At 48.4% G+C, this 22187-nt stretch overlaps 1 protein-coding gene across 4 annotated transcripts in view; it reads left to right on the top strand.

Moving 5' to 3' along the window:
• The window catches only part of Acvr2b (activin A receptor type 2B), a 44182-nt gene extending 35236 nt beyond the window's left edge, over nt 1-8946 (top strand). For all 4 annotated transcript variants that reach the window (XM_004662100.3, XM_004662099.2, XM_045136683.1 and 1 more), the window contains 5 exons: nt 199-347; nt 4535-4649; nt 5924-6062; nt 6145-6275; nt 8616-8946. In XM_004662100.3, coding sequence (XP_004662157.1) covers nt 199-347; nt 4535-4649; nt 5924-6062; nt 6145-6275; nt 8616-8810 — 729 coding nt within the window. In that variant the 3' untranslated portion in view covers nt 8811-8946. The remainder of the gene's footprint in view (nt 1-198; nt 348-4534; nt 4650-5923; nt 6063-6144; nt 6276-8615) is intronic.
• The last annotated feature ends 13241 nt before the right edge of the window (nt 8947-22187 follow it).

Raw genomic sequence — 22187 nt, 5'->3', positions numbered from 1 at the left:
CTGTGTCTGGCTTACGTGGGTCCTGGGGAATCAAACTGGGGTCCTTTGGCTTTGCAGGCAAACGCCTTAACCACTAAGCCATCTTCTCCAGCTCAACCTCTTTGTACTTCTGCACTCAAGATACTCCCAGGCCTGGGAGGGGTTGGTCCTATCCTGCGCCCCAGAGCCCGTGCCCACAGTGTTCTTTGCCTTCCTCAGGGCTCCCTCACGGATTACCTCAAGGGGAACATCATCACATGGAACGAACTGTGTCATGTGGCAGAGACCATGTCACGAGGCCTCTCGTACCTGCATGAGGATGTGCCCTGGTGCCGTGGCGAGGGCCACAAGCCTTCTATTGCCCACAGGTACCCGGGTTAAGATGGCCTCCCTACTCTTGGTTTGGAGCTGCAGAGAGAGCTGGTGGAGCAAGTCAGAGTCTGTGAGCTTCCAAAACATACTTAGTTGGCTTCTCTGGGAAGTCAGAGCAACTGGGCCTCCACCTGTGTGCTGTGGATGGCATGGCTTTCCAGAACAGTCTTGGGCTGTCCTCTAGTGGCCACATGAGAAACTGCTGATTCCATTTCTCTGGAGAGCTGGTTCTGAAGTTCTCGAAGTTTTGGCTGGCACCCTTTTGTACCCCACTCTTCTCTTCTCTTCTCCTACCCCTCCTCCTCTTTCATTCTTTTCTTTCTTTGCAATTTTTTAATGGTTTTTCGAGGTAGGGTTTCACTCTAGCCCAGGCTGACCTGGAATTCACTATGTAGTCTCAGGGTGGCCTTGAACTCACAGCGATCCTCCTACCTCTCTGCCTCCCGAGTGCTGGGATTAAAGGCGTGCGCCACCACGCCCAGCTCTCTCTTTCTTATAAATAAATAAATGAATAACTGAATAAAATATGTAGTCCAGGCCTACCTAGAACTCCTGATGCGCCTGTCTCTGCCTCTTTAGCAATTTCCTGCTGGTGTGCCGGCCACACTGTCTCCCCCTACCCTTTTTCATTGTTTTACTTATTGAGAATTTCATACATGTATAAAATATATTTTGATCATATCTACCCCATTATCTTATCCTCCTCCCACTCCCCCTTGAACCCCTTCTTTTCAACTGTGTGGACAGTTCCATGATGCTGGGATGAACATCCAAACCAGGCACAGTTTATGGGAGGAAGGGGTGTATTACAGCCAACACATCCAGGGCACGTGCCATCAGTGGAGGAAGAAGCTGCCTCTCATTCATAAATCCAAGCAGAGAAAGAGAGAGAGAGAGAGACAGAGACAGAGATAGTCCACCAACAGCCAGCAGGCGCCAGAGAGCAGCAAGCACAGACTGGAAGCAAGCAAGACTCCACCCCCCCCCCCGTCCCCCTCCCCCGAGCTCAGACCTCTCTGCATCTTCTGGGCTAGAATTCACATCCGCCCCCCCAAATACTTCCTGCAGCCAGGCAGCAGGAGAGCCAAGTTACAAGTGTAATTTTAACACCTGAGCCAATAGAGGATATACATTCAAGCTGCTGCACCAGCCAGCCCTGTGTCTCAGTCTCTCTGTGACGCACTGAGTTCCTTGCATGAGGAGGGCAGGGGGGGTAAGTGTACACTGTGTCGTCTCAGGGTGGCCTCGAACTTGCCGCGATCTCCCTACCTCTGCCTCCCGAGTGCTGGGGTTAAAAGTACACACCGCCATGCCCGGCCCTTTTAAACTCTTAAAGGGACTCTGCCTTGGGCTGGGAGATGGCTCAGTGGTTTGCTGAGACCGTCCTGGCTATGACCTGTTAGGGGCAACTGAAGGGTTAGAAGGAGAGGCAGCTGGGATCTGGTGGTCTGCAGGCTTTGCCGGACACACTGCCAACACTGACTAGCGTTGGTTTCATTTATACACAAGTAGAAAAGCTTCTTTCATCAAATATAGAAAAAGGGTTGGAGAGATGGCTCCGTGGTTAAGGCCTTTCCCTGCAAAGCCTAAAGACTTGGGTTCAGTTTCCCAGTATTCACATAAAGCCAGATGCACAAAGTGGTACGTGAATCTGGAGTCCCTTGCAGTCTCCCAAAACAGTCTTTGGACCTTTTGTGGTCCCAATGTCACCCCCTTTTCTTTTTCTTTCTGGTTTTTCAAGGTAGGGTCTGTCTCTAGTTCAGGCTGACCTGGAATTCACTATGTAGTCTCAAGGTGGCCTTGAACTCACAGTGATCCTCCTACCTCTGCCTCCAAAGTGCTGGGATTAAAGGCACGCGCCACCATGCCCAGCTCCTTTCTTTTTTAAAAAATATTTTATTTTTATTTATTTGACAGAGAAGAGGTAGGGAAGGACAGAGAGAGAAAGAGAATGGGTGTGCCAGGGCCTCTAGCCACTGCAAATGAACTTTAGACACATGCGCCCCCTTGTGCTTCTGGCTAACATGGGTCCTGGGGAATCAAACCTGGGTCCTTTGGCTCTGCAGGCAAAAGCCTTAACCGCTAAGCCATCCCTCCAGCTCCCCCACTTTTCATTTGAGCTAGGTCTCACTCTATAGCTTATACTCAGGATAATCGTCCCACCTCAATTTCCTAAGCACTTGGGTTATAGCATGAGCACCCATGCCCAGCTTTGAACCATACTTTAAGAGCTGCTTGCGGGCTAGAGAGATGACTTAGCGGTTGAGTGCTTGCCTGTGAAGCTTAAGGACCTCGGTTCAAGGCTCGATTCTCCAGGACCCAAGTTAGCCAGATGCACAAGAGGGCGCTCGCGTCTGGAGTTTGTGTGCAGTGGCTGGAGGCCCTGGCACACCCATTCTCTTTCTATGTGCCTCTTTCTCTCTCTGTCCTATCACTCTCAAATAAATAAAAATAAGCAAAAAAACAATGCTGCTTGTCAATTCTGTGCATTATTGAATGGCAGGCACTGCACTAAATGCTTGAGAGACACTGACTCATTGGTTCTTGTTGCTGCCCTGTGAGGGGGAAGCTGTCTATCTGCTGAGCCACCTCTGCAGCCCAGGAAGCTGTTTTCTATCAGCCTCATCTTGTAGGAGAAGCTCAGTAGTGCAGAGATGTTGAGTCTCTTAGCCAAGGCTACATAGCTACTAAAGTCTGGCTCTGTGACTGTGAGGGAGGGGATTGAGCCTCAAATTACAGGCTTCCAAGCCAAGGGGTCTTGTTAACAGGAATGGCATAGAAGGCTGGCTGTGAGCTTGCCAGTTTTGTAGGCCAGGAGGTTGAACATTGACTCTTGCATGTGGTTCAACTTAGCAGTGATGCCTAGTAAGTGTGCCAGGGGTGGTGTGAAGTATTCCTGTCTTTTCCTCAGCTAACCGTCATGAGCAAGGCTGAGACAGGCGCTAGGGAAGTGGAGGACCTAAAGTAACTCTTCTTTATATTTATTTTTAAAAATATCTTTGCTGGGCATGGTGGCGCACACCTTTAATCCCAGCACTTGGAAGGCAGATAGGAGGATCGCCATGAGTTAGAGGCCACCGTAAGACTCCATAGTGAATTCCAGGTCAGCCTGGGCTACAGTGAGACCCTACCTCGAAAAACAACAACAACAAAATTTTTATTAGCCTGGGCGTGGTGGCGCATGCCTTTCATTCCAGCACTTGGGAAGCAGAGGTAGGAGGATTACCATAAGTTCGAGGCCACCCTGAGACTCCATAGTGAATTCCAGGTCAGCTTGGGCTAGAGTGAGACACTACCTCAATAAGCCAAAAAAAAAAAAAAGTTTTTTTTATTTACTTATTTTCAAGCAGAGAGAGGTGGAGGGAGAGAGCGTATGAATATGGTTGTGCCAGTGCCTCCAGTCATTGCCAACAAACTCCAGATGTATGCACCACTTTGTGCATCTGGTATTATATGGGTACTGGGGAACTGGACCTAGATCCTTAGGCTTTGCAGGCAAGCGCCTTAATATTGAGCCATCTCTCCAGCTGTAACCCTTCTTAATAAGGGTGGAGCTGTGTACCCATTCCTGTTCTACCCTGCCTGTGTGGTGTTGTAAGCTAATTTTATTTTATTTCTATTTACTTCTTTTGCGAGAGAGAGGGAGACAGACAGATAGAGAGAATGGGGGTGCTAGGGCCTGTATCCATTGTAAATGAACTCCAGACACGTATGCTACCTTGTGCATCTGGTGTATGTGGGCACTGGGGAATGGAACCTGGGTCTGTAGGCTTCACAGGCAAATGCTTTAACTGTTAAGCCATGTCTCCAGCCCACAAGCTAATTTTAAATTCCTGTTCTTGGTCACTTTCCAAGTACTGTAAATTCTTCTCAGGAGACCCACATACGTGCCCAGCTCCTCTGAGCACTTATGGGTTGGCCATTGATAACTGGGGTAGGAGCTGTTTTGCCAGCTTGGCAGAAGCCTTCCAAGGCAGTGAGCAATCCATAGTGCAGTGTGAGCTCCCTCCTGCCCCCGAGGGTGGGCTGTTTGACCCAGGCCTGCGGGTCACAGATCCTGCACCTTGAGAGCCTCCATGGGAATTGGAAACAAGCGCCTTTAACCACCAGGCCATGTCCCCGGCCCCCACCACGGGAGCTGGACCATGATACCCGCTCCATGCAGGCTCGCTTGTCTCCACAGGGACTTTAAAAGCAAGAATGTATTGCTGAAGAGCGACCTCACGGCCGTGCTGGCTGACTTTGGCCTGGCCGTTCGGTTTGAGCCAGGGAAGCCTCCGGGGGACACCCATGGGCAGGTATGGAGCCTGGGCAGGTGGCGGGGGGCGGGGGGACTGGCATTGAGGACACTGGTGTGCAGCTGGTGAGGTCTGGGGTCAAGGGGTCACCATGGAAATGCAGAGCTGTTTAGAAACCCAGAAAACAGGACTCTAATTTCACTAGGGGAACCAAAGCCTAGAGGTTGGTGACTCCTCCCCAGACCACTAAGCTGAGAAACCTGGGGGTTCCCCATTGAGGTTTCTGCCTCTCATCTTTCTATTTCAGGCTTTCTCTTTCATTCGTAATTCATTTTTTAAAAAAAAAAAATATTTGTAGCTGAGCGTGGTGGTGCACGCCTTTGATCCCAGTACTTGGGAGGCAAAGGTAGGAGGACCGCTCTGAGTTTGAGGCCACCTGAGGCTACAGAGTGAATTCCAGGTCAGCCTGAGCTAGAGTGAGACCCTACCTTGAAAAAACAAAAACAAAACAAAACAAAAAAACAACAACAAAAAAATTCATTTGGGAACTGGGTGGTAGCACTCATTTTCTTTCTGTGTCTGTCTCTTTCTCTCAAATAAATAAAATATTTAAAAATCATTTTCATTTATAAGTGGAGGGTAGGGGAGAGGGAGAAAATGGGTGCACTAGGGCTTCCTGCCATAGCAAATGAACTCCAGATGCATGTGCTACTTAGTGCACCTACCTTTATGTGGGTACTGGGGAATTGAACCCAGGCTGTCAGGCTTTTCAGGAAAGTGCCTTTAACTGCTGAGCTATCACTGCAGCTCAATGTTTTGTGCATGTGTGTGTGTGTATGTTGTGTGTGTGTGTACATATTTACTTATTCAAGGTAGGCCCTCACTCTAGCCCAGGCTGACCTGGAATTCACTATGTAGTCTCAGGCTGGCCTCAAACTTATGGCAATCCTCCTACTTCTGTCTCCTGAGTGCTGGGATTAAAAGCTTTGTACTGCTTCCAGCTACTGCAAATGAACTCCACGTGCGTGTGCCCCCGTGTGCATCTGGCTAACGTGGGTCCTGGGAAATGGAGGCTCGAACCGGGGTCCTTAGGCCTCACAGGCAGACGCTTAGCTGCTAAGCCATCTCTCTGGCCCAACTCTGATAAGTCTAAAGTTAGCGTCAGGCTTGATCCTGACCCCTGCAGACGGCTCACCCTCCGTGGCATCGGCGCCCTGAATCCCACTGTTGTGCTCGTGTGGTCGGTGCGTGACACGCGGGCTGCGGCTCCCCCAGGGGAGTGTGCGTTTGACCCCGGCTGGTGTCCGGAGATCTTCTCCTTTGCCCTCACCTAGGTAGGCACCAGACGGTACATGGCCCCCGAGGTGCTTGAGGGAGCCATCAACTTCCAGAGAGACGCTTTCCTGCGCATCGACATGTACGCGATGGGGCTGGTGCTGTGGGAGCTTGTGTCTCGCTGCAAGGCCGCAGATGGTGAGTGTGGCGGGGGGCCCCCGGCCTGGCGGTGGGGCGCTGGGGTCTTGGGGAGGTTCCCACCAGGCCCTTGCACCCGCAGGCCCCGTGGACGAGTACATGCTGCCCTTCGAGGAGGAGACCGGCCAGCACCCGTCCCTGGAGGAGCTGCAGGAGGTGGTGGTACACAAGAAAATGAGGCCGGCCATTAAGGACCACTGGCTGAAGCACCCGGTGAGGGCCTCGGGTGTGGGGTGCCCTGCTGGGGTGTGGCCAAGAGGACCTTCTTAGGGGACGCTGACATCACAGGGCCTGGTGGCGTGAAAAGGAAGGACTCCAGAGTGGTGTCCCACAGGCTGGCGCGGGGGGGGGGGTGCGGTAAAGTAGGACAAAAAAGAAATGTCCTCCTTCCTTTCCCCACTGGAATGAAACTGCTACTCTTTGGGCCTCAGAATTGGGGCTTTGCATTGAGGCGCTAGAGTGAGACCCTGCCTCGAAAAAGCAAACAAACAAAAAAAAGAATAATTTTTTTTTTCCCCACTGGGTGTGGTGGCACACGTCTTCAATGCCAGCACTGGGGAGGCAGAGGTAGGAGGATCACCATGAGTTCAAGGCCACCCTGACACTACATAGTGAATTCCAGGTCAGCCTGGGCTAGAGCGAGACCCTACCGCGAAAAGAGCATGCCATTGCTCAAAGGCAGGCAGCTGCAGCTGCCCCGGAGGATCCTCCCGCTTCCTGTGTTGAGGCTCAGCGGATACTTCCTTGGGGCAGTGAGAGAGAGCAGTGGGCGTGGTGGGGCAGCTGTCCTGAGAGCAGGCACCATAGGGTGCACCTTGACTGCGTGGGTGACTGGCCCATAGAGCTCTGCCTCATCCTTGGGAGCATTATCAAGTTTGGAGTCCTCACTGACGGGCCCTCGTGAGGATGTCTTATTTATTTATTTATTTGAGAGAGGAGGAAGAGAGAACAAGGCAGAGGCAGATAGTGAAAGAGAGAGAGAGAATGGGCACGCCAGGTCCTCTAGGCACTACAAACAAACTCCAGACGCATGTGCTACCTTGGGCATCTGGCTTTACATGGGCACTGGAAAGTCAAACCTGGGTCCTTTGGCTTTGCCGGGAAGTACCTTCACTGCTAAGCCGTCTCTCCAGTTGATGATGGCTTCCTGTCCTGCTGCGACTCGGCCTCCGCCGTGCTGTGCTTTCCCCTGCCATCGTGGAGCTTCCCCTGGAGGCTGTGCTGGAGAGCTTGATGCTCCTGTGTCCTGACAGCTCTGGGACTGGACCTGGGCCGGCCAAGGCTGAGATTAAGGCTGAGGCCGGGCTTCGTAGGAGGGGAGCTGAGGAACACGAGCCATTCTGTGCACGACAGAGCTGAGGCCCTGGAAAGGAAGGATCTTATGGGGATCACACTGTAAGGCAGTGTGCAGGGGAGAGCACTGAAATGTGGCCAGCCTGATTCCATCGCCTGTGCGCGGCCTTCAGCACCCGTGGAAACCACCAGGCTCTCCTCTGGCCAACACACCAGTCTCCAGAGACACTAAAGCATGGCCCCTCCCAGCCCCAGGGCCCGCAGAAAGCGCTTTTGGAATTCAACTTTTGCTAATTTGGAAACTGGGTTAAAATTTGTGTGTGTGTGTGTGTGTGTGTATGTGTACATTTGGGCTGGAGAGATGGCTTAATCTTTAAAGGTGCTTGCTTGTGAAGACTGATGGCCTGGGATCAGTTCCCTAGTACCTACATAAAACCAGCTGCAAAGTGGCACTTGCACCAAGAGTTCTTTTGCAGTGGCAAGATGCCCTGGCATGTCCATTCTCTCTCTTCCTACCCTTACAAATAAGTTTAAGTATTTTTAAAAATATATTTTCGCCAGGTGTGGTGGCATATGCCTTTAATCCCAGCACTCAGGAAGCAGAGGTAGGAGGATGGCCAAGAGTTTGAGGCCACTCTGAGGCTACATAGTCAATTCCAGTTGGGCCTGGGCGCTAGAGTGAGACCCTACCTTGAAAAAAACAAACGAAAAAAAGAAGAAGAAAATTTTTTCCACTGGGCAGGGTGGCAAACGCCTTTAATCCCAGCACTCGGGAGGCAGAGGTAGGAGGATCGCCATGAGTTTGAGGCCACCCTGAGAATACAGAGTGAATTCCAGGTCAGCCTGAGCTAGAGTGAAACCCTACCTCGAAAAACCATAAAAACAAACAAAAAACAAAACAAGGCCACCCTGACACTACATAGTGAATTCCAGGCTAGCCTGGACTAGAGCAAGACCCTACCTCATAAAAAAAATGTGTAGATATATATTTATTTGAGGGGGAGAATGTTTGATAAAGCGAATATGGGTATGTCGACCTCCTGCCACTGCGAACAAATCCCGCATGTACACACCACTTTGGGCATCTGGCTTTATGTGGGTACTGGACCCAGGCTTTACAAGAGAGCGACTTCAATCACCGAGCCACGTCGCAGCCCACAGAGGGTGTCTTTCGTCTGTCTCCCACTTTTGTGCAGGGCCTGGCCCGGTGCTGGGTGACCATAACAAGGGTGTCTTTTCCTCCCCCCCGCTGCTGTGCAGGGCCTGGCGCAGCTGTGCGTCACCATCGAGGAGTGCTGGGATCATGACGCAGAAGCTCGCCTGTCGGCAGGCTGCGTGGAGGAGCGGGTGTCCCTGATCCGGAGGTCGGTCAACAGCACTACCTCGGACTGTCTCGTCTCCCTGGTGACTTCGGTCACCAATGTGGACCTGCCCCCTAAAGAGTCCAGCATCTAAGCCCAGGACACAAGCATCTCTCCAGACTCAGTGGTTCTGAAGAAAAAAAAAAATAATAATAATAAAAGGAGAAAAAGTTGTGTTTTGTTTTGGAAATCCCATAAAACCAACAAACACATAAAATGCAGCTGCTATCTTACCTTGACTTTTTATTATTATTATAATTATTCTAATTATTATTATTAATATTATTTTTCTGGATTGGATCAGTTTCTACCAGCATCTTGCTCTACTGTATTGCAAACAGCAGACACGCCAGCAGGCGTTGGGGTGCTGAGCTGTGATTGCAGAACCAGCGGCACCCTGCTGAAGAGCCTCGGCCGCCTCCTGCCCTCCTCCCTGGGGACTCGTTTCTTCCTGTCTTCTCTTCGTTTGTCGTCAGAACCTGTGACACAGAGCAACCCGTCTCCCGTCTTAGGAAACTTAATGCTGCAAACTCTGCTGGAGGAACCTTTGAAGACTGTTATGTCGCAACACACCTTCCTCAGAAGGGGGTTTCCTCTCCCTCCCCCGCCCCCCCACCTTGTTTCTCCCATTTTTATAGCAGATGTGTGTGTGTGTGTGTTGTGTGTGCGTGTGTGTGTTTCACGGATCTACACGGGTGTTGTCCTGACCTGACCGAGGAAAAGCTGGGATGAGCATGAGGACGCTTCGGACTGCAGGTGGACGGGGAGGACCGTGCCGGGGAGGGCTTGGCACAGCTGCACACTGGGCTCGGGCACGTCCGGAGCAGCACCCTTCGCTCTGGAGGCTCCTTCTCAGGTAACGGGGAACGGAGGGCCAGGACCTTGCCGAGGCCGCACCCTCCCGTCGGGTTTGGAGAAGGTTCCAGGGGCCGGGGCCCGCCTGCCAGGCTTCACTCCCTCCTCTCCACTCCCTTGGGCTTGGCCGGGGGGTGAAACGCTTTTCCCGCCCCGCCTTCTAAGACTAGGCGAGGGGGAGCAGATCGTCTAGTCGGCTGAGCATTCTTCACTCGACATCACACTGTAGATCTCGTCAATGGAGGAAACGCCGGAACACGGTTCCCCCGGGGAGAATGCCCACCGCGCCCGCCACGGCCACCGCCACGGCCACAGCGTTCCCAGGCGGGGATCCTGCCTGCCTTGCGGCCCTGGCTCGGGAACATCGTTGGCCCTTTTCTGTGGCTCGTGGGCTTGGCTTTCTCCAGACCCTTTAACGTGGTGCATACTCTGAAAATCTGTTTTTCTATTACGCCGTGACCTTGCTCTAGTCAGTGAATGTCCCTAATGCTGCTGTCTCGACCTTTGAATTTTTTTAATTTATGAAACATGCTTAAAAAAAAAAAAACAAAACTTTTTTTTCAAACAAAACATCCACACATCCACACATAATACACATGCTTTGCTATGTGGCTTCCGAGGTTTAAATCTCAAAAAGTAAAAGAATTAAAACTTCATCACCACAGACCACCTCAAACCAGAAATACCTCAGAATTTTCTACTTGTGTAAGTTTTATTATCTATTTTGTTAGTTGTATTGTCTTGTAGGAAGTATATTTTAATGTAAGTTGGCTTTTATGACAAGGAAGTTTAAAAAGAAATAGAGAAAAAGAAAAAAAAAATGTTGTGTCTTCTAGAGAGTACTAGCGTTTTTGTTTGATAAGAGTCTCTTGTAAATACTGATCATCAACTGTGGGTTGGCCATCTGGGCATTCATCACTCTTGTTTGTAAACAATTTTCCTTCTGGTGTCTTTAGACCATTTTATTTAAACAAAACAAAACAAAAACAGCTGCATCTCTTGATCTTGAGGGAAGCCACTTTCTCCCCAGTCGCTTGGAGGGTCAGGGTTTCCCATAAGCCCACTGGGTGATAAGTAGATTGATACTCCTGTTTATTCGTAGAGCCCTGGCTCAGGCAATTTACTTGAGATTGAATTCCTTCAACACATAGGTGAGAGATGGGTAACTCTTTGACTGTGCCGGGCCGCACCGGAGCCTGGGGGCCCCGATCCCGGTGCACCTGGGCCTGCCGTCTGGTCTCGGGCTGTCTTTTCTCTGGGTGCGTGTGGGTGTGCCCAGAGTGCTGGGGGAGGCGGTGTGTTTCCTTCTCAGACCTTGGTTTTTGCTTCCATGAGTCACTGTGGACTGGCCAGGTGGTTAGGGGGATATGTGATTGTTTTGGTGAGCTATGTTGTCCTTTTTTTCTGTCTCTCTACTTGATTATGTGCTGTGGTATTTTTTTTCTTATCTCAGAACATGTTTTAATGGCAAAACAGGCCTTACAGCAGTTGCTTTTCGTTTCCACGCATTTCTTTAAGAAGCTTTAAGATATTTATTGAGAAGTGCCATCTCTACTTGCATTAGCGTTCTCCTCAGGCAGTGAGTGGGGGCATCTCTGCTTTTCACCCTCATAAGAAACAAACCACTAAGAAATAAATGTAGCTAATTCAGTGCATGAAGGATCCAGTTGCCAGTAGTACTTGTGCCAAACGCCAAACCCAGCTTCCCCGCGTGGTTTTAGGTTTCTCGGGGCATGCTTTCGTTGGTGAGCAGGCTTGATTGTCGTGTGACGGGTTCTAGTTTGGCGGAGTTCTGGAGCGGGGGCTTCCCAGGCAGGGCATGTTTACCAACTGGGCAGGCTCGATGCCCTTTCTCTGGGTGGCTTTCCTCTTTTGCTCGCCCTCCGCCCACTACAGTGTCCCTGTCTGGCTTCAAAGTGTCCGGAGGTGGTTCTGATTTGATATGGCCAGGAGGAGGGGTCTGTGGGGGGCTTCAGTCCGCCTCTTCCCGGCAGGTGATGCCCCTGGTTGCTGCTGGCTGGGCGGTGGGTGAGTTCCGTTTGTGGCTCTGGGAACTTGGGGGGGGGGGGGGCTTTTGTCCTAGATAAAATCTTTGCTGTTTTGTGCCATTGGAAGAGGGAGCCACCTAGAGTCTGCTTTGTTTGGCGACAGGGTCTTTCTGGGCCACATCCATGTGGGGGGCTCAGAAAACTACTTTTTAAAAACTTGTTTTTACCCCAAGCTTTTTGAAAGACTGTGGGAGGAGCTGTACCATTCACGGTGAGGGGCGAGAAATAGCCAAAGACCCTTTCTCTTTCCTTTACAGGATGTTGTGGTGTAAACAGCTGGTGGCTGTGGATGATTAACAATAACAGTGATGTGATTACTATTGCTAGAGAAATCCAGGAAGGAGGAGGCAAGATAAGACAGGGCCTCTGGGTCACGGGTCCTGCAGAGGGTCCTGGGTGACATGGCAAAGCTTGTGGGCATAGTCATCTTGAGCTGGCACAAAGGAGAGTGGTGAACATGGTTGCTGGTGGTGTCCGCATAGCTTCTCTGCCTGTTGGCTCTGAATTCACCCTGTCCACACACAGGGGTGTTTGTCTAGACGTTGTCTACAGCCTGGAGTGTCTCGAGGAGACCGGGGTCCCCCGCTAGCATCGCCTCACCAAAGGGGATGGTCTTTCAACTCCCTCTTACCCCACGGGGCCAGGCCACCTCCCCACCCTGGGCATGGCGTGATACGTTAGAAACATAGCTCATGATCCTAAAGTTCTGTGGCCTTTCTCCGGTCAGCCGTGCTTTTTGCCATTCTCTGTCTTGCCTCTCTACCCCATGGTTGGGTATGCAGAGTGGTTTCCCTAAGTAACACAGTCCGCGTAAGCGTGTGTGTCTTTAGTATTCTACCAGAAGTTGAACATCTGGTCATTATTTTCAGTAGAAAAATAAGTTGGAAAGCAAAGTCTCCTGGAGTCCCCCACAGCTTGATCTCCGTTATCCCAGCCTGCCGGGCTCTGACTGCATACCCTTGGAGAGATGGCCAAGTGTGGTCCATGCTTCAGGGGCGTCAGGCCACCCCTTTCCCAGAAGTGAGGCTTGTGTCTTATCTACTTATCCGACCCCCCAGCCTTCGGGGAGCAGCCAGAAAGTGGCATGGTAGTGGTCTTCCTTCTCAGCTTGGGTGACCCAACTTCTTCCCTGCGGTCACTGGCTGACGTGTTCGGCCTAGAGACGAGGAGTTGGCGTCTTAGTGAACATTGTGTCTTAGATAAATAGAGGCCTGGTGATTTCGGTTGATGAGCCGCCTGTCTTCTCAGTCTCGATTCTAAACTGTCAGTGTGTTCAGGGTCATGTGCGTAGTTCTTTGTAGATGATTTCGGATTGTGTTTGCTTTGTGGATGTGTAACCAGCACTCTACCTATGAATGTATTCCAAACCTCGAGGCAGCTTGGAAAAGTGCTCTGAGGTGATGATTTAGTTTTCCAGGGAAAACAAATCGCTAAGGAGCTCCCTGGGATCGGGTTGGGCGTGGTGGCACACGCCTTTAATCCCAGCGCTCGGGAGCAGAGGTAGTAGGTGGATCACCATGAGTTTGAAGGCCACCCTGAGACTAATTCCAGGTCAGCCTGGGCTACAGTACGACCCCACGTTGTAAAAGCAAAAAACTAAACAAACAAACAAAAATTTCCCTTGGAAATTAGTTGACCCAACCACATTTTTTTTTTTTAAGAGTGAATTCACAAGGCCCGTGAACGCTCAACAAATACAGAAGCCCGTGTTACTTAGTGGGACGTTTTGAATGTTCTCGTTTGAATCCTTTTGAGGTTTGAAGCAACTACTTAAGTTTTCACCAAGTTTTAGCATGTCGGTGACGGCATCTTCCAGGTAAGAACGAAGTAGGATCCCTCCAGTGCTAAACCCAGAGGTACCTGACCCAGAAGTGGCCTACGAGCCAGTGGGTGGCAGTGGGCACTGCCGTGGCCTCTCGCCCCGCAGGCTGGTGTCCATGGCTTGTCTAGGGCTCGGCCGTTCTGAGCACAGATGCGCAGTCCTGCGGGCGTGTACGGGGCTCTTCCGAGTACCCGCAGAAGACTATTAGAGTCCTTTGTAAAGTTTGTGATGTTGAGCTCACGGTCATGAAAAAAAAAAAAAAAGAAAAGAAAGAAAGAAAGAAATAGGAGCCGTTAGTCTTTCAGACAGGTGAGGGTGGGTTTTTGTGACGTCCTGGGACTTTGTTGGTTGGGTTACGTCCCCGGGGCCCTTCCCTGTTTGCTTCGATGTCGTTAAGTATTGTAAATAAAAGAGTAGGTTATATAACAGAGACATGACACTTGAAATTTTACTTTAAAAAAAAAAGTCTAGAGTTCTACATATATATTTAGTTTTATCACCTGACAGATTTCTTCTACACAGTGTGGAGATTTGCTTTATAACAGATTATTTTTATATAGTGAGTTGGAGTTAAGAATGCTTTTGTAACCAGAGCCAAGGAGCTCTGCCTTTCAGGACACGCGTACACTGGAACTTTCCCTTAGTGCTGTCTCGGATGCTGGGCTACCCTGGTGGCCCCGAGTCAGCTGTGTGGCTGTGTAGGACAGTGAGACTTGCCTCTGCTCCCTGTCCCTGGAGAAGACGGGGAGGGGCCCGTAGCATGATGGACACGTGCGCTTCCTCCTGAGATCGCTCTTGAACAAAGGGTCCTAAGGTTAAACACTGGTTTGTAAATGCCTACCATAGAAGGTAGTCCTTGTGTGAGGTTGTTTGGGGGAACAGAAAGAAATTGCGTGGGTAGATTGGGGTGTGATGAGTCTAGATGAGTGTAAGCTGTTGGCTACCCAAAGCAACAACATTCAAGTGGGGATTTTGGTGGCTTGAGTCCCACCAAACTGAATCATCTAGGACCAAATTGAGGTGACTCATGACTTCAATCTGTTGAGTCAGCCAGAGCCTCAGGATGACAGCAGGGTGTCTCTCAGATGTCCAGAGCCTTCCTGCCTTTCTTCAGAGCCAGCACCTCGAAGGCAGTAGGCAGTCTTCACTTCCAGCTTCCACTCTTGAGTAGACAGTAGTTACCTGAGGGGATTTTGGAAGGGGCCCAAGGGGAAGTGAACCGAGTTAAATCCTGCCAATTCTTCCGCCCAGGTGAAGGCCGGATCACCCCCACGCCCTGCCTGCTGCCTCCAGGCTCCAGGCTCCAGGCTGTGATTTCTGGAGGTTTAGGGGACAGGGTGGCGTTAAGAGACCCTAAATGTGTCATTTTAAACCAGCTGTGTTTCTATTCTTCCTGGTTTAGAGCGTGACATGTTACCCTGTTTCTACCTGGGATAAACCTAGCCCCAGTAGATCAAGCTGTACCCCAGGAGCCAAACCTGCCCTCTTCTGTTCTCTGCAGAAACCGCATGTCCACGCCTGTCTTAGAATGTAAATTCTGTTGTGCCTTTGGTTCTTTTTTTTTTTTTTTTTTGGTCACTCTTCCCTCAAAAGCAACTGCTGTAAGTTTTCTTCTACTTGTCTTTTCTAGCTCCAAGTCCCTTTGCCTTTTCTTCTTCCTTTTTTTTTTTTTTTTTTTTTTTTAACCTTTTCCCAGCTCTTAATTTCTGGATGCACTTCTGTGGTCCAGGTATTTTAAGAACCAGTTACCTCAGACCTCATGTCGAACAGTGTCACCGTCTGGGTCCTCTTTGATACTTGCAGACTTTTAACATGACGCATGGGGAGGCCTGCTGAGTGCTGGCAAGCCGCCCGTGGCGCCGCGGGGTCTGGAGCGTCGTCTCACGGTGCTGCCGAGCCCCTCCCCCGCGGCCTGCCGTCTTCAGTATTCTCACGCGTCTCGAGTAGGGAAAGCAACCTAACTGGCTGGTCTCGCGCCAAAGATGAGCTAGCTCTTTGTGACGCACTTCCAGTCGCTACAGCTCAAATGTAGAACATTCCTTTAAATGGCAGGATTAAAAAGAAAAAAACAAAAAACAAAAAAAAGAAAACAACTCACCATCCACCACAGTGCATTTTGGGGAAGGTGTCTATTGCATATGTTGCTGTGAAATTAGGCCTTGTGGGATATGACTATTTGGGCTGTTTGTCATTTTGATGTATTTTAAATAAATATATATATATTTTTTAAAGAGCCTTTTTTTTAAAAAAAAAAAAAACACCAGTTCAAAGAGCTTAATTAAACCAGCAGTCACTACATCTGAATATTTGTCTCCAGGGCATAGATGGCAGACCCAAGATGCGATGCGAGAGCTTGTGAGCTCTGCCTGCCTGAGCTTGTCCTGCTTGTCTCTGTGGCCAGGGGACACCAGGGTCATTGTGTTCCCAGTGGGTGTCAGCTTGGCCCACTGGGTGTTCGGTCTCTGCCCCACTTCGCGGACTCTTGACCTCAGTCTTGCAAGTGCGTTAGCCCGACGAGGGTTTTCTCAGAACTTTGCCACAAGTTGAAGTGTCTGCTTAGCCAAATAACTTCCCCAGAAGGGAAAATGCAGTCATTCAGATTTTACCAACCATGACAGAGATGAGAGTAGAAAGATGAGGCAATGTCTGAGCTTTTAATTGGAAAAAGTGTCCCAAGTTGTTATCAGAGGCTGCCCGCCGGGGAACAAGCGGTCATTTGAAATCCCGGCGGCTTTCTCGATTCTTTTTTCTTCCACAATCCTGTAGAAATACAAAGAAAATCGAGTGGCACTTAAGTATTGAAGGAGAGGGTTACCGCAGATTGGAAACAAGTTTCTAGATTTCGGTTCCACGCCACAAATCCACACCATGCCATCTTTCAGCTGTACAAGGAAACCTGCCTTTTGCATTTGACATGATTTTAACAATAACGTCAAAGGCCAAATTTTTCTCCCATTAATATTTTTCCACATTTGTCCTTGAATCTGAATAACTATGCAGTACTGTAAATTTAACGTACACCGAGTTTGATGTCAATTTTTGTGAAAAGAGCTTTCTGCACGTAACACACAGAGTTAAAGAACAGCAGCGTTCAAACTTGGCAGGAGCAGTTTTGGAACCAACATAAAATAACATTTTTTTTTTAAATTTTCCATCTTATATATCAGTTTTCCTGGATACTTCTAAATTTGTACAGTATTTGTTAAGGAAAAGAAGGAAACTAAGACTTGTCTAACTTAGTGGAGACTGTGTGTCAGGCTTAGGATGATGGTCAGCTATGTCTTTCTGATCTGTGTTTTCTGACTTGTATATAACAATTGTAATTAAAAGTTGGATTCACCTGTTCCTTACAGTTTAAAATGATTAAAATTACAGCCGCTGGAAATGTGACTCGTAAATGATTTAAGGTTGTAGAAGCAAGGAAGCTCTCCCAAGTGTCAAAACTAAAGACTTCTAGTTTTTATTTTGGCTCAAATTTGATGAGTACTGTCTGTATACCAGGAAATGTGAGGTGTCCTAGGTCACTTTTCACCCTTGTAGCTATAAAATAAAAAAAATTTTGTAGAACAGAAAATAGCTTGTACTACTGAATTAACAAAAGTTATACTATAAAGTATCATGTCTTTTTTAAAAAATATATATATACAGAGTTAAGCTTGTTGCTGTTACCCTGTCTGGATTTGAAAAGTGTACTGATTTACATGTATATGTGTGTATATGTATACACACACACACATGCACACACGCACACACATCTAAAATGGCCTGAAGCAAACATCCATGTCATTACAATTGCAAAATGAAAACATTTTGGCAAGAACATTGTATCATAGTTCATTCATTTGCAGTGGGTCTTTGTTCCTTTTTACTGTGGTAATTTTAGAAAATGAGTATCAAGTTTGAAATTAGATCTGCTAAATTGGGGTTTTGCTGCTTGAACTCTGCACTGGGTCCTCAAATAAACCGATGTGAATGTAGTTTTTCCCCCTGTGTGAAGAAGCAGCCCCACCCCCACAGAATAGAGGAAAAAATCTAGAACTATTTCAAGTTTTATCTTTTTGTATATGAAAATAAATAATAATAAACAAAACAATCTTGTTGTCTTTCTTAATCACATGAGTTTGGAATTTATTTTCTTTTTTTAAAATTTTTTATTTTATTTATTTATTTGAGAGTTACAGACAGAGAAAGAGGCAGAGAAAGAGAGAGGGAATGGGGCACCAGGGCTTCCAGCCACTGCAAACGAACTCCAGACACGTGTGCTCCCTTGTACATCTGGCTCACGTGGGTCCTGGAGATTCCAGCTTCGAACCGGGGTCCTTAAGCTTCACAGGCAAGCACTTAACCGCTAAGCCATCTCTCCAGCCCATGGAATTTATTTTCATATTTTAATTTTCTTCTTCTTCTTCTTATTTTATTTTTTTTTTAAACTTATTTGAGAGAGAAGCAGACAGAGAAAGAATGGGCATGCCAGGGTCTCTAGTTACTTCAAATAAACTCCAGATACAGGTGGCACCTTGTACATCTGGCTTATGTGGACACTGGGGAATTGAACCTGGATCCTTAGGCTTTGCAGATAAATGCCTTAACTGATAAGCCATCTCTCCAGTCCCTTCTTTTTATTATTATTATTATTATCATTATTATTATTTTTGGTTTTTCTATGTAGGGTCTCACTCTAGCCCAGGCTGACCTGGAATTCACTCTGTAGTGTCAGAGTGGCCTTGAGCTCATGGCGATCCTCCTACCTCTGCCTCCCTAGTGCTGGGATTAAAGGCGTGCACCACCATGCCTGGCTTTTATTATTTTTTAAAAATATATTTTATTTATTTGAGAGAGAGGGGCAAATAGAGAGAATGAGCACACCAGGGTGGTCATCCTCTACAAACGGACTCCAGACACATGCGCCACCTTGTGCATCTGATTTATGTGGGTCCTGCCTGGGGAATCAAACATGGGTCCGTTGGCTTTGCAGGCAACTGCTTTAACCACTAAGCCATCACTCCAGCCCATAACTTTTATTTTTAATATTTACTCATTTTTGAGCAGAGAGAAGGAGAGAGGGTGAATATGAGCGGGCCAGGGCCTCTTGCAGCTATAATCGAGCTTCAGATGTATGCGCCACTTTGTGCATCTGCCTTTATGTGGGTACTGGGGAATCAAACCCATGCTGGCAGGCATTGCAGGCAGGCACCTTTAACCAATGAGCCATCTTCCCAGCCCTGTTTTGTTTTTTTTTTTTTTTTTTAAACGTAGGGTTTCACTCTAGCCTAGGCTGACCTGGAATTCACTATGTAGTCTCGTAGCCTTGAACTCCTCCTACCTCTGCCTCCTGAGTGCTAGGATTAAAGCTAAGACGTGGGTATCACCACATCCGGCTTTCCAGCCATATTTTTAAAAAAATATATTTATGTAGTTATTTGTGAGGGGAGAGAGAGTGTGTGAATGTGTGGGCACGCCAGGGCCTTTTCCCATTTCAAATGAACGCTAGGTGCGTGGCTTTACATGGTACTGGGGAATCCAACCCAGGCCAGCAGACTTTTGCAGACAAGCACCTTTAACTGCTGGGCCATCTACCCAGCCCTAGCATTTCTTTTCATGAGAATTGTAAATAAGACAAAGGTCAGATGAGGTGGCGCACACCTTTAACCCCAATATTTAGGAGGCCAGCCTGGGGCTACAGAGTGAGTTCCAGATCAGCTTGGGCTAGAGTGAGATCCTACTTCAAAAAACAAAACAACAACAACAACAACAAAAAAAAAAACCAGTGGATAGCCAGGCGTGGTGGTGCACGCCTTTAATCCCAGCACTCGGGAGGCAGAGGAAGGAGGATCACTGTGAGTTCGAGGCCACCCTGAGACTCCATAGTGAGTTCCAGGTCAGCCTGGGTTGGAGTGAGACCCGACCTCAAAAAACAACAGCAACAGCAACAACAACAGTGAAATAAGAAGCTCGCATTTTCCTGCTGGTTGTGGTGAGCTCTGGGTACACATGCATCACTGGTGGCTCAGGTCCTAGTCTACTACTCCAGGGCTCTATGGGACTAGAACTCAGTGCTGGTCTCCATTTCAGCCACTTAAACGTCCAATGCTGGGCTGCAGTGGTGGCTTAGCCATCAAGGTGCTTGCTTGTGAAGTGTAAGGACTAGGGTTTGATTCCCCAGACCCCATGTGAGCAAGATGCACAAGGTGGCACATGCATCTGGAGTTTGTTTGCAGTGGCTTGAGGATTCTCTCTCTCTCTCTCTCTGTCCCTCTTGCAAATGCATAGATAAAATGTTGAACGTCCAGTGCTTAGCCGGGCAGGGTGGAACACGCCATTAGTTGTAGCACTTGGGAGGTGCACGTAGGAGGATCAGGAGTTCAAAGGCATGTATTCTGGAACTCTGCTCTCCCTCTCCTGCTGAATCCATCCTTCCTTCAACGCCACTGTGTGCATATGGCACATGCTTCTGGAATTCATTTGCAGTGGCCTGACGTGCCCATTCTCTCTCTTAAGTAAAAATAAGTGTCCCAGTGACCTGGTGTCCAGGTGAGAGAGTTTCACAGCACTCCTCCCCATCCTCCATCTTTACATTTAGATGTCATTAAGACAATAAGGGTAGCTAGTATTTAGTGTGCTTAAGGACATGCCTAAGCACTTCCCTATGGTTTATATGGATTATCTCCTTCAATGCTTGCAAGAACCCTGTGGTTAAATTTTTTTTTTAATTTATTTGCAAGGAGAAAGAGAGAGAATGGGCATGCCAGGGCATCCAGGTACTGAAAACAAACTCCAGATGCATGTGTCACTTTGTGCACCTGGCTTTATGTGATACTAGGGAATCAAACCTGGATTGTTAGGCTATGCAGGCAAGTGCCTTAACCACTGAGCCATCTCCCCAGCTCTACTTTTTCTTTTGTAGTTAAAAAATATTTTTAATTTATTAGCGAGGGAGCAAGAATGGGCATGCCAGGGCCTCTAGCCACTGCAAAGAACTCCAGATGCATGTGCCACCATGTGCATCTGGCCTATGTTGGTTCTAGGGAATCAAACCCGGGTCTTCATAAGCTTCATAAGCAAGTGCCTTAACTGCTAAGCCATCTCTCCAGCCCCCATTATGTTTTTTTTTTTTTTTTTCCGGGTTTTATGAGATAGGGTGTCACTCTAGCCCAGACTGACTTGGAATTCACTCTGTAGTCTCAGGGTGGCCTCCAACTCACAACAATCCCCCTACCTCTGCCTCCTGAGTGCTGGGATTAAACACATGCCCTACCACGGCCAGCCTATGTTGTTTTTTTTTTGTTTTGTTTTGTTTTTGTTTTTTTTCGAGGTAGGGTCTCACTCTGGTCCAGGCTGACCTGGAATTAACTCTGTAGTCTCAGGGTGGCCTTGAACTCATGGCGATCCTCCTACCTCTGCCTCCCGAGTGCTGGGATTAAAGGCGTGCGCCACCATGCCCGGCTTCTATGTTGTTTTTTAAAAAAATATTTATTTGCAAACGAGCGGGGAGGGGGAGAATGGGTGCGCTGGGGCCTTTAGCCTCTGCAAAATAATTCCAGGTGCATGCACCACTTTGTGCATGTGGCTTTACATGGGTACTGGGGAACTGAACCTGGGTTGCTAGGCTTTTTAGGAAAGCTCTGTAACCACTGCTGAGTCATTTCCCTATTCCCAAGAAGCCTATGGCTTTAAGTATTTTATTACCCCAACTTTTCCTTTTTTAAAAAAATAAATTTTTCTTTCTTTTTGTTCATTTTTATTTATTTATTTGAGAGTGACACACACAGACAGAAAGAGGGAGATAGAGGGAATGGGTGCACCAGGGCTTCCAGCTACTGCAAATGAACCAGACACATACACCCCCTTGTGCATCTGGCTAACGTGGGTCCTGGGGAATCGAGCCTTAAACCGGGGTCCTTAGGCTTCATAGGCAAGCGCTTCACCGCTAAGCCATCTCTCCAGCCCCAACGTTTCCTTTTCTGGAGACAGGGTATGTAACTGTGTAGCTACAGAGTTATGTGGCTCAGTTTGGCCTGGAACTTACTATGTGGTTTAGGCAGATCTTGAACATAAGATCCTCCTACTGGGCTGGAGAGATGGCTTAGTGGTTAAGGCACTTGCCTGCAAAGTCAAAGGACCCATATTCAATTCCCCAGGATCCACATAAGCCAGATGTACAAGGTGGCACATACATCTGGAATTCGTTTGCAGTGCCTTGAGGGCCTGACACCCCCATTCTCTCTCAAGTAAATAAAAATAAATGTTGAAAAAAACCCTCTTGCCTCATCCTCCTGAGCACTAGACAGCACTGCTGGACTCCATTTAAAAGAGGAAATAGCTCCGGAAAGATCAAATGACACACCAAGCCCTTGGCCAGAGATCCAAGCTTTTGAGCCCGGATCCAGAGTCCCGATCCACCATAGAGGACTATTTTGCCAAGAAATTCAATATTTTTAGAAGTTATAGTTTGTGTATATTTGGACTTTGAAGCCAGGTGTCATAAACACACCCAGTGTTCAAATCTGAATTAGCATCTCGGCTTCAGGGATCTTTTTTATTGTTGTTTGAGGCAGGGTCTTACAGTAGTCCAGACTGACCTGGAACTCAATCTTGCCCAGGCTGGCCTTGAACTCACAGGTATCCTCCTACTTCAGCTTCTAGACTCTTGGGATTGTAGGCGTGAGCCAGCCCGCCAGGCTTGGCTTTAGTGATGTTAGTGGACATGATTGCTCACCTACTCAATGAGACTGAAGCATTTCCTCCC

Source organism: Jaculus jaculus, chromosome 17 (genome assembly GCF_020740685.1).
Source record: "Jaculus jaculus isolate mJacJac1 chromosome 17, mJacJac1.mat.Y.cur, whole genome shotgun sequence".
In the NCBI taxonomy this organism is placed as follows: Eukaryota; Metazoa; Chordata; class Mammalia; order Rodentia; family Dipodidae; genus Jaculus; species Jaculus jaculus.
Note: the sequence above shows the minus strand (reverse complement) of the source record. Positions and strands in the feature narration are given on the sequence as shown.